Source organism: Balaenoptera ricei, chromosome 4, assembly GCF_028023285.1.
Source record: "Balaenoptera ricei isolate mBalRic1 chromosome 4, mBalRic1.hap2, whole genome shotgun sequence".
Taxonomy (NCBI): domain Eukaryota; kingdom Metazoa; phylum Chordata; class Mammalia; order Artiodactyla; family Balaenopteridae; genus Balaenoptera; species Balaenoptera ricei.
The window spans coordinates 56,664,216-56,679,037 of NC_082642.1; the positions used below are offsets into that span (position 1 = coordinate 56,664,216).

The 14,822-nt window shown below is 36.2% G+C and overlaps 1 protein-coding gene across 4 annotated transcripts in view; it reads right to left on the reverse strand.

The window, feature by feature from the left end:
* IFT80 (intraflagellar transport 80) overlaps positions 1–14,822 on the reverse strand; it is a 112,179-nt gene that overhangs the window by 10,088 nt on the left and 87,269 nt on the right. For all 4 annotated transcript variants that reach the window (XM_059921961.1, XM_059921959.1, XM_059921960.1 and 1 more), the window contains 6 exons: positions 9,898–9,962; positions 9,168–9,303; positions 8,565–8,712; positions 7,284–7,455; positions 5,935–6,024; positions 5,672–5,844 (listed from right to left, as the gene is read on the reverse strand). In XM_059921961.1, the coding sequence (XP_059777944.1) occupies positions 5,672–5,844; positions 5,935–6,024; positions 7,284–7,455; positions 8,565–8,712; positions 9,168–9,303; positions 9,898–9,962 (784 nt within the window). The remainder of the gene's footprint in view (positions 1–5,671; positions 5,845–5,934; positions 6,025–7,283; positions 7,456–8,564; positions 8,713–9,167; positions 9,304–9,897; positions 9,963–14,822) is intronic.

Genomic DNA, 14,822 nt, shown 5'->3' on the forward strand with positions numbered 1-14,822 from the left:
TACCACCAAATGTCCAAAGTGAATGTCAAATAGATAACTTGCATATCTACAACTCCTCAAGGGCTGCATCTTATTAGGTTGCAGGCAATTTTCAAGTTCAAATATAAATGACGGAAGCACAAAGCAGCAAGACTATGCTTCTCAAATAGAATAACCCATATTAACAAAGTAAAATCTGTTCCCTTCTAAAGGATTTAAACAAATATAGAAATTCAGGGATCCTAAAAGCAATCTAATGTATTTATCATCCAATACTTAAATTCTATCCTTCCAGAATTCTACAGGCCCAGTGGGGAAAATAGCAAGAAAACACAAAAAAGAAATAGGAGAACTTATAGATTAAAAGAAACCTAAGAATGTATCAACCAATCAAAATGTATGAATATTTTATGAATCCTGAATCAAACAAACCATAAAACAAAACAAAACATTTATGAGACAATCAGAGAAATAAGCACACTGAATAGAATTATTGTTAACTTTTAAAAGTGTGATCATGATACTGTGGCTGGATTAAAAAAATCTTTAAGATACATACTGAAATATTCATAGATAAAATGATACGATGACTGGGATTTGCTTTTAAAAACTGTGGGGAGGGATAGAGGAGGAGTAGAGATTATTCACAAATTGATAACTGTTGAAGCTGAGTGATGGGTACATGGAGATTCATTATACTCTTCTTTTTACTTTTGTATACATTTGAAATTTTCCATAATAAATAGTTTTTAAATTCCATCTTTTTTGGTCCCTCCTGATCTCTTTGGCTGAATCCTCCTCTTCAACCAGATCATTAAGTGTTGAATTTCAGGGGAAATCTGCCTGCTGCCCTCTTTTCTTTTTCCTTCTTTAAATTCTTGAGCCACACTCATGGCCGCAGCTACTCCAAAGGCTGATAATTCCCTCAGTGGCTTTCCCCCAATGTCTAGGACCTCTCCTCAACCTCACACCTGTATATCCCACTCCTGCTGGACCTCATGAACTGGACAGATAAAGGTGACTAAAACTCAACAAATCCAAATTGTTAGACAGCTTAATCCCCACCCCGCCCTCCCCACTCACCCCGACACAAAAATTTACCATCCAGTACAGCTTCGGTTCTACACAGATACCAAATGTGGGCTTACCCTCCTGATAAAAGACACAGACAAATTAAAGCCCTGCCAGACTTTCCTGGAATATACACAACACTCAAAAAATTTTTAAAAACTCAAAGCACTATTCGATAACATAAACCAGTTCTGGAAGTCTTAGTGTATGAGAACAATTATTTACTCACTCCCAGAAGAGGGTAATACATGGGTAGAAAAAATAAGATCATTTTTAAAAGGACACCATCTACATAGATAGGCATGCAAGAAGTCTATTATTAATTAATCAATCAGTCACATAATTTTATCATCGTCCTATGTTTGAATATCTTCGCAGATGGGGATTATTCTACTCTCTAAGCAAGCCATTCTTTGGATTATGCTGTTATAAGCTGATTCCTATATTGGATCCAAGTATTTATCCCTCTTACTTCTATTTTTTTATATTAGCTATATCATTTAGAATCAAAATTGTCATCACAGAACTTTGTCAGTTTTGTTCATTGCTGTATCCCCCCGTGCCTAAAACCTGGCACACTAGAGACATTCAATAAATAATTAAAGAATGAATAGTAGCTACCATTTATTGAAGGCTTACTATGTATTAGGCAATATGCTAAGAGATATTCACATGCTATTTTACTTAATCCCGACAACAAACTTGTGGTTTTTGTTATTATCACCATTTTAAACACAAGGAAACAGAGGCTTACAGAGCCTCACTAATCTGTCCAAGATCACAGGACTAGTAAGTGCAGAACCAGAAATCAAACCCAGGTCTTATTTCAAAGCCCCCATTCTTAACCACTACATTTGTCTTTGTCCCATTCAGCAGCCCTTTTGAACAAGTCATTAAAAATGACCAGACGTGGGACTTCCCTGGTGGCTCAGTGGTTAAGACTCTGCGCTCCCAATGCAGGGTGTCCGGGTTCGATCCCTGGTCTGGGAACTAGATCCCACACGCATGTCACAACTAAGAGTTAGCATGCCGCAACTAAGGAGCCCACGTGCTGCAACTAAGGAGCCGGTGCAAACGAACAAATTAAAAAATAAATAAGTAATTTTTTTTTTTTTAATGACCAGACATTTCACCAAAAGACTGCTGTTGTTGTTGTTTTAAGCAGATCTCCATGTAATATCTAAATATGCCTGGTATGGCAGACATTCGATAAATATCTGCTGAATGAATGAATATGCATTAGGAAGAAATATTCCAACTGGTTTCAGAAATATCTGCAGAATTTGGAAATGAAGACAATACATAAGTTTTTCAAGAGTTTCTTAGCAGTTATAATTACTTCTGCTGATTATCTGAAGTCATGCTTATCCAGTCTTTGATATTTATGCTAAAAGTGATGGGAAACTATGGGTTTCATTTAAGTGAGTCAGGGGTCAAGAGTGACATGATGATTTCCATTGTGAAAAGATCACTATGACTACAGTGTGAAGAATGGATAGGAAAAGGACAAAGTAGGTGCAGAGAGACCAATGATGATGTTTTATTAAGAAAAACTTGGATCAGGGAATTCCCTGGCAGTCCAGTGGTTAAGACTCCACACGTTCACTGCATGGGGTGTGGATTCAAGCCCTGGTCAGGGAATTAAGATGCTCGCACGGTGTGGCCAAAAAAAAAAAAAAGAAAAAAGAAAAACTTGGATCAGCTTAGATAAGGGTGCTGGTAGTAAAGTGGATGAGTACCAGAGGTATTTGAGAGGGAAAATGGTTGGTAATTGGAGTATGGGGGAAAGAGGGTAAAGAAAATGTCAAAAGTAACTCCTAAATTTCCAGCTTTGGGTAGACTGAAAAGATAAGATAGATTACTCTGGAAGAGGACCAAGTTTATGAGGGAATAAATATAAATTTGAACTCAAACATATGAGACAGCCAATGGAAATGCTGAATAGGCAGGTGGATAACTGGGTTCTGGAAGCAAACATGGGCAGGACAGAGGGCTAGAAGAGAGATGCATATTTGGGAGTCTTAAGTGTGTAAATAGTAATCAGGAGCCTTGAACAATGCTCCTTGCCCTTTATCGACTTACCAGGCAGGCATATAGGTCTACCAGCATTTGACCAACCCATTGGTTTATAGTTTAGATGAAAAACACAAAGCATAAGAAAAGGAGACGCCAGGTAGATAGGAGGAACGGAGGAGCACCCAGCATTCGTTCTCTTTGCCCATTATATCTCTTTGCCCCTCTTGTTTTCCCTCTCCCTGAGATCTAATATCTTAAGGCAGAGTCATTTGCTGAAAACTGGAGGAGGGGAAGAGGTGGCACAGACAGCAGAATGTAGGGATAGTAGGGAAGATGTGAAGTTAGCAGCAGAGAATAAGTATGGTCACATGACCTAGGTCTCAAAGGATCAGAGATTTTACAAGAGAAGTAAAGATGGGGGAGGCAAAAAGGACACCAACTGCACTCACACCCAGACCTAAGGAATGTGGAGTCAGAGGGAATAAACTGACTCCATCTGAGAGGACTGATAGGGAAGGAGTGTCCTCTGGAAAGAGGTAATTTTCACTTAGGTCAAGGAGGTATGAGAAATGTTCAGAGGGCTGTATTATAGGCCATCAATAGAAGCCATCAGAGGCAAATGCTTCACAGACCTGCTCTGATACTTATATACTGTATGTATCTACACCCAATGTTTGTAGAGGAAGTGCAAGGCAAAATGATTAAGAGTATTGCATAAAGATTAAGAGCATGAATATTAAGTACCTACTATGTATATAGATAATATAAAATGATAAAATGTTTCTATCCTTCTAAAAGTGTATAATCTGAAAGGCGAAAGGTGACATAAAATTTACAAAGATAAATAACAAAAGAGATAAACATCAATCCTATAAAACAATGTAAGTAGTAGTATCAGCAGTATATATTTTATTGCGGTAATAGCAGAAAATTCAGGTCCTCTTTGATATTGGAAGACTTAGGTTCAAATCCTAGATCAGCCACCTACTTATGAGTAACCCTCAACTTCCTCATTTGTATAATGTTGTGATGACCAAATGAGATGATATAAGGAAAGTGTTTAACACAATTCTTGGCACATGATAAGCACTCAATAAATAGAAGCCTCACTGTTATTAACGACAATAAAATGGAATTCCTAAGTAGGTTGCAAGCTTTTTAATATAAGGATTATTTTTAAAATATCTGTTATACTGTATGGTGTTCAGAGTGCTATATAAATAGTAATGCCTAACATTTATCAACATAGACATTGTCTCAAAAGTATCAGTTGAAAATATGCTGTGAACACCATTCTTCCCTATTTCTCATGGAACTCATGGCTTAGTAATGGTATATACAATTTTCTGTTAGTTCTTTAATACAGAGTTTTAAAAAATTATTCATACTGTCTCTTTCCAAAATAGTTACTTTAGTATTTGTGAATTATGAATAAATTGAGGATAAGAACAATGGCCTATTCATATTTGTAGAACCTAAAACATCTTTCATGATCCTTTGTATAGCCAAACAATGACAACAAATTTGTGAAAATAAAGGATAGAAACAGGGTGGCTGAATTGTATGAAGAGTGTAGATAATTAATGTATAAATTAAATAAAGAGACTATAGTAAGTCCATAACAAAATTAACTACCTTTTGTTACATTTTTAGCCATTTTGTTACTTCTATTCAAGGGGAAGATAGAGATAGGACTATAAAAATTCTAATCTGAGGGAATTATAAGTAAGGGGCCGGTAATTGAAAGACTTATGGGTTATTTTTGAGCACAGAGAGAGACGAAGATGATGAAAGACATTTCAAACCTGGAAAAGTCAACATGCCAGCTTTATAACACAGTAACTTCAGGTGCATATAAGCACTACAACCTTGTTCACTGAGAGAGACATACCTGAGAGAATGAGTAGAGAAACCTAATATGTCATAGAGAAGAGCAGCCTGCCACTCAGTCTCAGAAAGCTATCTGTCCCAAAGCCTAAGGTAGCGGGGAAGGTTACTGACCACTCCTCGTTACAAATCCTTTGGTATTTCTTCCTTAGCTTCACAAATCTTTCTTGGCTCCTCTCTCTGCCTGTCTGACTGCTTTACCCCAATCTTTCAGCGGATTTCTCTTTTTTTTCACCCATCCCATAAATATGTTTATGTCTTCTCACTCCTCACATTCCCCAGGCAACTGCATCCATTCTTCTGGCTTCCATTCATTTGCTGATGACTCCGAAATTGACATCTCTAGTTCAAATCTTTCTTGAGCTCCAGGTCCAATAATCAACTATTATCACTTATCTCTTCACAAATATTTCAAATCCAACATCTCTTCCAAATCTGCTAATATTCTTTCCACCATCTATCCAGTTACTGAAATCAGAAATTCTGGAGACATCCTAGACTCTCTTTTCTTCTTCACAGACAACTTCTGATCAATCATGATTCAGAGAAGGCAAAAATCTTTAATGGCAAACTACTCACAAATATAAATGTGAATAAATTCTTCTATGATACTAGGAAACTGTTAAGTACTGTGGAAGATGTAATTTACTAAGTGGTCGGTAGAAGAATATATTAAGATCAATCAGGTTTTGGAATTGATGAAAAACATTTTTATTACCTTTCCCAGTTGTAGAGATTAATATTGATCTGAATCGCTTGATAAACAAGGCCAGCCTGAAGAAGTACCATTTCAGCCTCCTGTATGTTCCCACTAAACATTAATATGTGGGCCATTTTTGATTCTTTAGATGGAAGATTTTTTATAGAATTGATGTATTGAACCTTATCAATCTAAAAAAAAGAAAAATATTTGAAGTGAATAGTAACAAATTATGGTAAGAAAAACACACAAACATATACACGTAAGTAAACATTATTTACTTCACCAATTGCTGCGTAGGCTATTTCTGCAGTAGTCATATCTCGATTAGCGACTGCCATAGCAGCTAGGCAAGCCCACATGGTTTGCTCCTAAAGTGAAAAATGAGAACAATTATTTCAACTACAGGGCTGAACTGCCTTAAAATAAACAGTGAATTAAAACAGAATAAAGTTATATTTTAATGGAAAATAAAAAATCACTGAGCATGGCACTGAAAAACCAATAATTTAACAGGTTAATGATGTGGAAATTTCATTGTGGCTACTTTGTTAAAATATATTAATAACACATAGAGAAAGTTTTGAATAAAGTTTTTTGAAAATGTTCATTTCTAATTATCAAAGGTTTATTTTGAACTTACAATATACTTTTACCATAACTCAAGGTTATGAGCCCTCCAGTCTTTTTGATGAGATGGCAAAGAATGCAACTACAGGGAACCAGAGAAACAGTGAGTTTCTCAGACAACGCTATTATAGCAGATTGCCACCAACAACCCATTGTAAGGAAAAGCATCTAAAAGTCTTTTCACAAAAGTGTAGTCTAAGGGAATTAACCAATGTAAAACAAAAGAGTTCTGTGGTCAGATATGCTTGGAAAATGCTTGATTCAACCAGGTTGGGAAATGTTGATCTAAAGTAGTGAGTGGTTCTTAACCTTAGCTGTACAAATCATCTGAGGAACTTAAAAATATGCCCAGGGGGCTTCCCTGGTGGCGCAGTGGTTGAGAATCTGACTGCCAATGCAGGGGACACGGGTTCGAGCCCTGGTCTGGGAAGATCCCACATGCCGCGGAGCAGCTAAACCCGTGCTCCACAACTACTGAGCCTGCGCGTCTGGAGCCTGTGCTCCGCAACAAGAGAGGTCGCAACAGTGAGAGGCCCGCGCACCACGATGAGGAGTGGCCCCCGCTTGCCGCAACTAGAGAAAGCCCTCGCGCAGAAACGAAGACCCAACACAGCCAAAAATTAATTAATTAATTAATTAATTAATAAAGTTCCTCTTAAGAAAAAAAAAAAAATGCCCAGGCTCACTGGATCTAACAAATTAGAATCTCTGTGGGGGGTAGAACTTGGGAATCTGACTTTTAAAAAAAAAGTTCCATAAGAGGTTTTTATATGTACCAGTAAGAAGAAACTACTCACTCAAAGTATAGCTTCTTCAGAGAATAAATCACACAACACCTATCTCTCTGTATCACCCATATCTTCACTTATTAAAAAAAAAGATGTGATCCCATTTGTAATTTTTCCAGCCCTTAGCTCTTACTATTTCTCATTTTGCACAAAGATATTGTATAAACTAATATACAATATATACACAACTATGGATCTGAAATGTAAAGTACCTTAACAAAACGACAAAGTCTTACAGCGTCTTCCCATTTTGAACTGCTTACATATTCGTGGAGAATAGCAGGATATGGTGATATGCTGATGTGAATCAGTGAGCCATCAGCTCTTCTTATAGTTACCTGATTTCCAACAAAACTCACGATATGGGGATTTTTACTAAATTCACTGTTGAAAAAAGGAAAAGTGCAATTTATATTCTGAGCAAAATTTTTCATATATATTAAATTTGGGGAGTTGACCCCTGACATACATATGAAATCTCCAACCTCCAAAATGCACTCCCAAAAAAGTAAACTCCAGGGAGAATGTATGTATATTAAACAAATATTTGAATCTAACTAGCTATACACACTTAGAGCAAAATATACAAACATTTTAACATGGCAAAAAATTATTACATATTTGAGAACTATGCCTAAAAGCATTTGAAGTGATTTTTTTCTAAGTCTTAAGGTAAATCACACAAATGATTAAAGCACTTAGCTTCAGCTTTTAAAAGTATAAACATTAAAAATTAAGCTGATTCCAAGATTATTTTCTCTTAATAACAAGAGGTAAACTTTAAAGAGACTAACTTCTCTTCATTAGTTAAAATTTTTTTTATAGGATACCTCTCTGGTTTTGCTAATGTTGTGAGCTTGAATATTAAAAATGAACTCAAAATAGATTTGAAAATTAAGCTAAGATTTGGAGTTGAGAAGCCTTTGTATACCTAGTTTGTCAAGAGTGAGAGATCTCCTTGCTATTTCTTAGAGAATTTAGGAATATAAATGCATTTGATTTTCTGAAGAATATAAAAAATTTTAAAAGCTTTTCAGTATACATTTTTTCTATATTTAATATTAATTTAAGAATTCAATTCTAGAGAGACATACATTCCTGAAAGTCTCAAGGTCAATGATAATCTGGGAAAGAGTAAAGGTTGTCACAAAGTTATATATCACAGAAAAATCTTAAGAGTGCCTATATTAAAATAACTAAACCACCCTGAAAAAACGACCTGAGTTACCATTAAACAACAGTAAACCTGAAAATTATATCCATATAAGGAAAAATTATATTCATTTAAGGAATAAATAAATAAAATAGTATTATCTGACCCTTTCAACTTGATTCCATCACTTAAATCTCATTAAACTAGTTTTAGCTGAACAATTTTATTTGGTTGACTAAGTAAAGTGAAAGACATCTTGCAGGACTTAAATTAGAGGCAGAAACACAACACTGTTAGTTTTATTTACAACAATAAACAATCCTATGCAGTAAAATGTTACCTTGCATCCCTTTCATATAATGTTTTAGGCAAAATGTCTCTGTCCACATAAACCGTATTGGGGTAATACCACACTGTAAATCGAGTATCTTGAAGTCCACAGAGGATGTTGCATGTATCACTCCATGCCAGAGTATGCACCATTGTTCCTTATTTTAAAAAGAATGTTAATGTACTATTAGTTCCATTACATAAATATTAAAAATACACCTTTAAAATCAGCAGATGTACAAGACCCTAACTAACTGCTCGTACGTATGACTATTTTCTGATCATACAATGGTGAAAACGTACAAAAATTCACATAAAAATTTATGGAAATAAATTTGAATATTTTACCCAGAACCATTATATTTTTAACCTGCATGTCTTTCTTTCAATGCCAAGTTAGCTGTAGCAGCTAAAGACTTGCTATTAAAATGGAATTAAGTAGCATTTCACAAGAACATACTTATGAAGTAACATTTCATCAGAAATGTTATGAGACCAAAGCATTATTCATAGATTCACTCAAGCAAGTAAGCTATTTAGTATAATATACGACAGAGTAGACCTAAGAAAGCTGAAAGTAATCAAAAATTTAAATGTATTACAATTATTTTACCAAGTTTGATAATTTGTTCTTCCTTCCCAAATCGTTTCACTGAAGTGATACAGAGATCTCTATTTTTATCAATGAAAGCAATTTTCCTATCATTGGTAAGTCCCTTTTGATCTAGAGCAATTTCCAAAATTTCATTCTAAAATTAAAAAAAAAAGAAAAAGAAAATTCTGGGTTAGTTTTAGTGCTTGACATTAGATTGTTTTAATTGTTTAATTATAAGAACATTTGTTTATTTAAAGATCAATTAAATATCACTTACCTACTTATAATGATAAAATGTCCCTGTTAAATAATTTAACTGCTAATATACTAATAATTCAAAAGCTAAAGTATAGTTACTTTTTTTTTTAATTTACAAGGGAAAGACACCTGTTAAAACACTATAAAATAGGGGCTTCCCTGGTGGCGCAGTGGTTGAGAATCTGCCTGCCAATGCAGGGGACACGGGTTGGAGCCCTGGTCTGGGAAGATCCCACATGCCGCGGAGCAACTAGGCCCGTGAGCCACAACTACTGAGCCTGTGCGTCTGGAGCCTGTGCTCCACAACAAGAGAGGCCACGAGAATGAAAGGCCTGCGCACCGCGATGAAGAGTGGCCCCCGCTTGCCGCAACTAGAGAAAGCCCTCACACAGAAACGAAGACCCAACACAGTCAAAAATAAATAAATAAAAAATTAAAAAAAAAAAAAAGTAAATGGCTACTTACATTAAAAATAGCTAATATCCATTACCTTATGAGAAAGAAGCTTCCCATCTCCCAGTGGTTTTCCAGTTGATGCCTCAAAGAGGAAGATTACTTGAAAAAAAGTAAAGCATTAGTTAATGTATTACATTAGAATTTTTATTAGTAAATTTCTATGGCATTATCATAATCCTAATGAGAAATTATTTAGCTCTTTGGACCACAGCATACCTATCAGCACAGAAGAGCAGCAGCATCACATTCCTACTTAGCAATGAGGTCATATTTCGCAGTGGGACTGAATACGTCTTTCTAAAACATACATCCCCTAATTAGAACTGTTATTAATGGTATGACATCACCGCACCATAGGATCAACAGTGGCAAGTCCAAATCTGGATGTAGTTTGTAATTTTCATAACTCTGATATAGACCAACGTAACAACCCGGACAATCATTTTACAAAGGAAAAATATGTTGAGTGCATACTATACTACCACGCAATGTGTTATGTGCTCTTCAATTCCCTGTGGTCGGTACACTAATGTGTAATAAATAATTTGTGTGGTCTTTGTCCTGGGTTCCTGACACAGGTCTTCATCAACCCTTGAAATTTTCTGAGTGACAGGAGTGTCTTTGTTATGCTAATGGAGAGACTCTTGGTGATTCCCTAGATAGCTTCAGGATAGGGGCTGGTCACCTGAAAGACGAAGCACGTGATTATAGAGTTTGGACTTCCAGCTCCCTGAAATGGGAGGGGAGCTGGAAATTGAGTTCAATCATGTAGCCACTCTTCGACCTATTACAACTTGATGTTCAACCTCACTACACTGATGCAAAGGCTCTTGCATGGATCACCAATGACCCCTATGTTGCCAAATCAAAGAGTCTATTTTCAGTCTTCAAGAATCTACTTCTAGTCTTGACCTCCCAGCAGCACTGGATACTCCTGACCATCCTCTTTCTTGAAACTCTTACGTGGGCTACAAAAAGCACTGTTTTCTCCTGATTCTCTCCTATTTTGGGCCATCCCTAATTCTCTTTTGCTAGTTCCTCCTCATTTGGTGATCCTTTTTCCTAGGTTTTGTTTTAGGTCACCTTTTCATGCTATATACTTTCCTGGACTATTTTCATGACATCAATCATTATCTAAAAAATGATAATTCAAAGTTCTCTGTTTCTAACCCCATGTTAGATGTTCTGAGTAGGCCAAGTTGTAAAAATTACAGTAGATATTGTATTGAAGAAGCCAGGAACAAAAACTGTCTCTGTCCCTTTCTCTGTTTCACCAAAGGCTTCTCCTAGTCTCATAAATGACAGCCGTATTGCCAGCTGTTCTTTGCTCTTTTAAAAAGACTGTTAGTGCTTTGGTGATTCTCTTTAAGTAATTCCCAAACTACTCCAGCTCAAGATTCATCCCAAATAGAGTAATTTCATATGACTGAACACACACACAGAATTACAAAACTGAAAAGACAGAAGTGACACGTGCAGTCAGCAAAAAATTGGACAATTCATACAGATCATAAAAATGCTAATATATGTATAACATGATATTTAAATTCCAGAGGATCACACTTTTAGTATATTGATTTATAGCTGTTAGTAAACCTTAGGATGTTAAGTCTGAGGTCACTGGCTATATTCACAGAGGAAATCATGTCTTCATAATAAGTTATGTTCTAAAATCGCCAATTTTGCTGAAAGAAGTGAAAAAGAAAAATAGTCACAGAATTTTTAATTAAGTATAGAATCAAAAATTAGAAAAATTTTGCTTCCATTTTAAAAAATGCTTTGGGCGTGACTAAGCCCAGTTATTTTCATAGCTATATAAACTAACTTTTTAAAAAAATAAAAGCCTTCCATCCTTTTGTTGACTGCACATATTATAAAGAGCTGGAGGTATATGGATGAACTTATCTAATTTCCACAACTGTAAGTGGCCCTGATCTATGGGAGGCTGAACTTGTATTTTAATTTTAATATGTAACTGAAACTGGCCGAAAGGACAACTAAGGAGCTGGAAGCTGAAAGAGTTGCTTCTAAGCATAAGTAACTGCTCTCTGACTTCTCCTCCCCCGCTATACCCAGACGTTTGTTTCAAATCACCCACACTAACATCATAGGGCATCTGTGCAAGGTGGATGGGGAGGAGAAGGAAGTCAAAAGCAGTACCTCTACTACTTAATCAATCATTGGAAGGGGTAGTCAAATCCATTTAACATGTATTTATGGAGCACCTACTATATTATAAGAGTACTGTGCTTGGTACAAAGAATCCTGCCTACATGTAAAGGAACTCCCAAGTTAGGAAGGAACCACTAATTTCATATATGGATGGTCCCCTTGAAAGAAAATTTTACAGGTTAAAGATTCCAGGTACTTCAATTGTTCTTTCTATTGTTAACATATACCTCTACCTAGCCTTCAATAAATACCAGTTTCTTTAAACATAAGGAAAATATTTTCCTTCTCATTTTGTATCAGTTCTACAATAATTTTATTTTAGCTTTTTAAATTTTCTGTTTATGGCAGGATGGAATTACATGACTATTTTGTTCAACAATCAAAGTTTATGTAAGTAAACCATAATTTATTTGCAGGTAAATCTATATTTCTGAAAATGTTCATACTTCTTTCTGGTTCTAAAATTCTATGAATTATGAAAGGATTAAAGAATAATGAAATATGTTTCAGATGTGAATTAACTGTAGAAAAATTCAGAATAAGGTATATTCAGTTGGAAACATACATACTTTATTATAGTTTCTATCTAAAATATGTGGTGTTGGGACTTCCCTAGTGGCGCAGTGGATAAGACTCCGAGCTCCCAATGCAGGGGGCCCGGGTTCGATCCCTGGTCAGGAAACTAGATCCCACATGCATGCCACAACTAAGAGTTCACATGCCACAACTAAGGAGCCGGCGACCCACAACTAAGGAGCCCTGGAGCTGCAACTAAGGAGCCCGCCTGCCACAGCTAAGACCTGGTGCAACCCAAATAAATAAATAAATAGATAAATAAATATTTTTTAAAATAAATAAGTAAATAAAAATAAAATATGTGGTGCTGAATAAGAAAAGTATAGAAAGTTCATAGTGATAACTGGTATTTTCAAATTTAAGTTTACTGAAGACAAAAATCTGACTTCCAAATTATTATTATTAACAATTACACAGCCATCTTGAATCTGTCCACTATCTAGATACTATTGTATTTCATTTCATTCTCTTTCCTCTCATTTAGCCAGAAAGGAAGTCCTTTAAAAACAAAACAATTACCAAATGTCCTCTCTCAGAGAAAGCCTAAGGCATAAAGAGAGAGAATAGCTCTATTTAGGAGAATTATATTTTCTACCAGTATGAGGGGCGATGCTATCTGAAAGTACTGAAAATTAAAAAGTGGGACAGTTTTCTAGCTCCTGAATTAGGTCTTCCATGGCATGACCTAACAAAATTAACAATCAGGTCAGACTTTTTTTTTTTGTAACATGTCACAGTAATGAACAATGTTTGTTCAGCAATATTTATTAACAGAGAATAACAATTATTTACTACCTTTCCACTAGCTTTAGGGATATCTCACTCTCACTCTTACCTCATTGGCTCCTCCTCCTTTTACCCATCTCTAAATATTGATGTGCTCAGTCACTGGTCCTCTTCTCTGTCTATACTCACTTCCTAGGTGATTTCATGTAGTATCGTGGCACCATCTACACACCAATGACTCCCACATTTATATCTCGTCCCCAACTCTCTCCTGAGCCCTGGACTTTATCCTGTTGTTTCCTCTCCAACCCTGCTTGGATGTCTAAGAAGCATTTAAATTTACCATGACCAAAATAGAACTCTCTGGGTTTGTGGACCTCCTCTAAACTTCCTCGTTCCCCATCTTTCATCTCATTCATCCAGCAAAAACCCTAGGGTAATATTCTTGCCTCCACTCTCTCATGCCAACATCTTTACCATGGCCAAGTCTTTACATGATCTGGCTCCTACTTATCTATCTCTCTGTCTTCTCCTACCACTCTCTGCTTTGCTCGTGTTAACCTAAGTCCCATGGCCCTCTGGCAGTTTCTTTTTTTTTTTTAATTTATTTCATTAATTTATTTATTTTTGGCTGCACTGGGTCTTCGTGGCAGCATGCAGGCCTTTCTCTAGTTGCAGCAAGCGGGGGCTACTCTTCATTGCGGTGCGCAGGCTTCTCATTGCATCCTTTTGTTGACTGCACATATTATAAAGAGCTGGAGGTATATGGAGGAGGTATATGGAGGTATATTCTCATTGCATTGGCTTCTCTTGTTGTGGAGCACAGGCTCTAGGCGCGTGGGCTTCAGTAGTTGTGGCACACAGGCTCAGTATTTGTGGCACACGGGCTTAGTTGCTCCATGGCATGTGGGATCTTCCCGGACCAGGGCTCGAACCTGTGTCCCCTGCATTGGCAGGCGGATTCTTAACCACTGCGCCACCAGGGAAGCCCCCAGCAGTTCCTTTTATGTGCCAACAATTCCCATTTGCACCTGCTTGTCCTATGGTCATTCCCCTCCCCCACCTCTAGAATTCTCCATTCCCTCATCCTGCATTAATTTTCTTCACAGCACGTATCAGTCGCTGACTATATTTGTTTGATTATTTGTGTGTCTTATGCACTATTGTATCCTCAACTTCTAGAAAAGTACTTGGCATACAGTTAGCACTCAATACTATTTGTTGGATACATGTTCTGATACAGCATTGCCTTAAAAAAATGGTTTCACTCTACTATGGAATTCCAAAACACCTGACACATTCATATTTATTTATAAACACTAATGTGGCCTAGATTTTTATATGAAAATTTAAAATTATTCATAACTTTGTTCTACTTCATTAGTTTAAAAATATGTAAACATAAAAATATGAATATATATAAGCAAAATAAATAGTACAATGAAGCACAATATTTACTATGCTACTAAATAAAGAAAAAGGAAA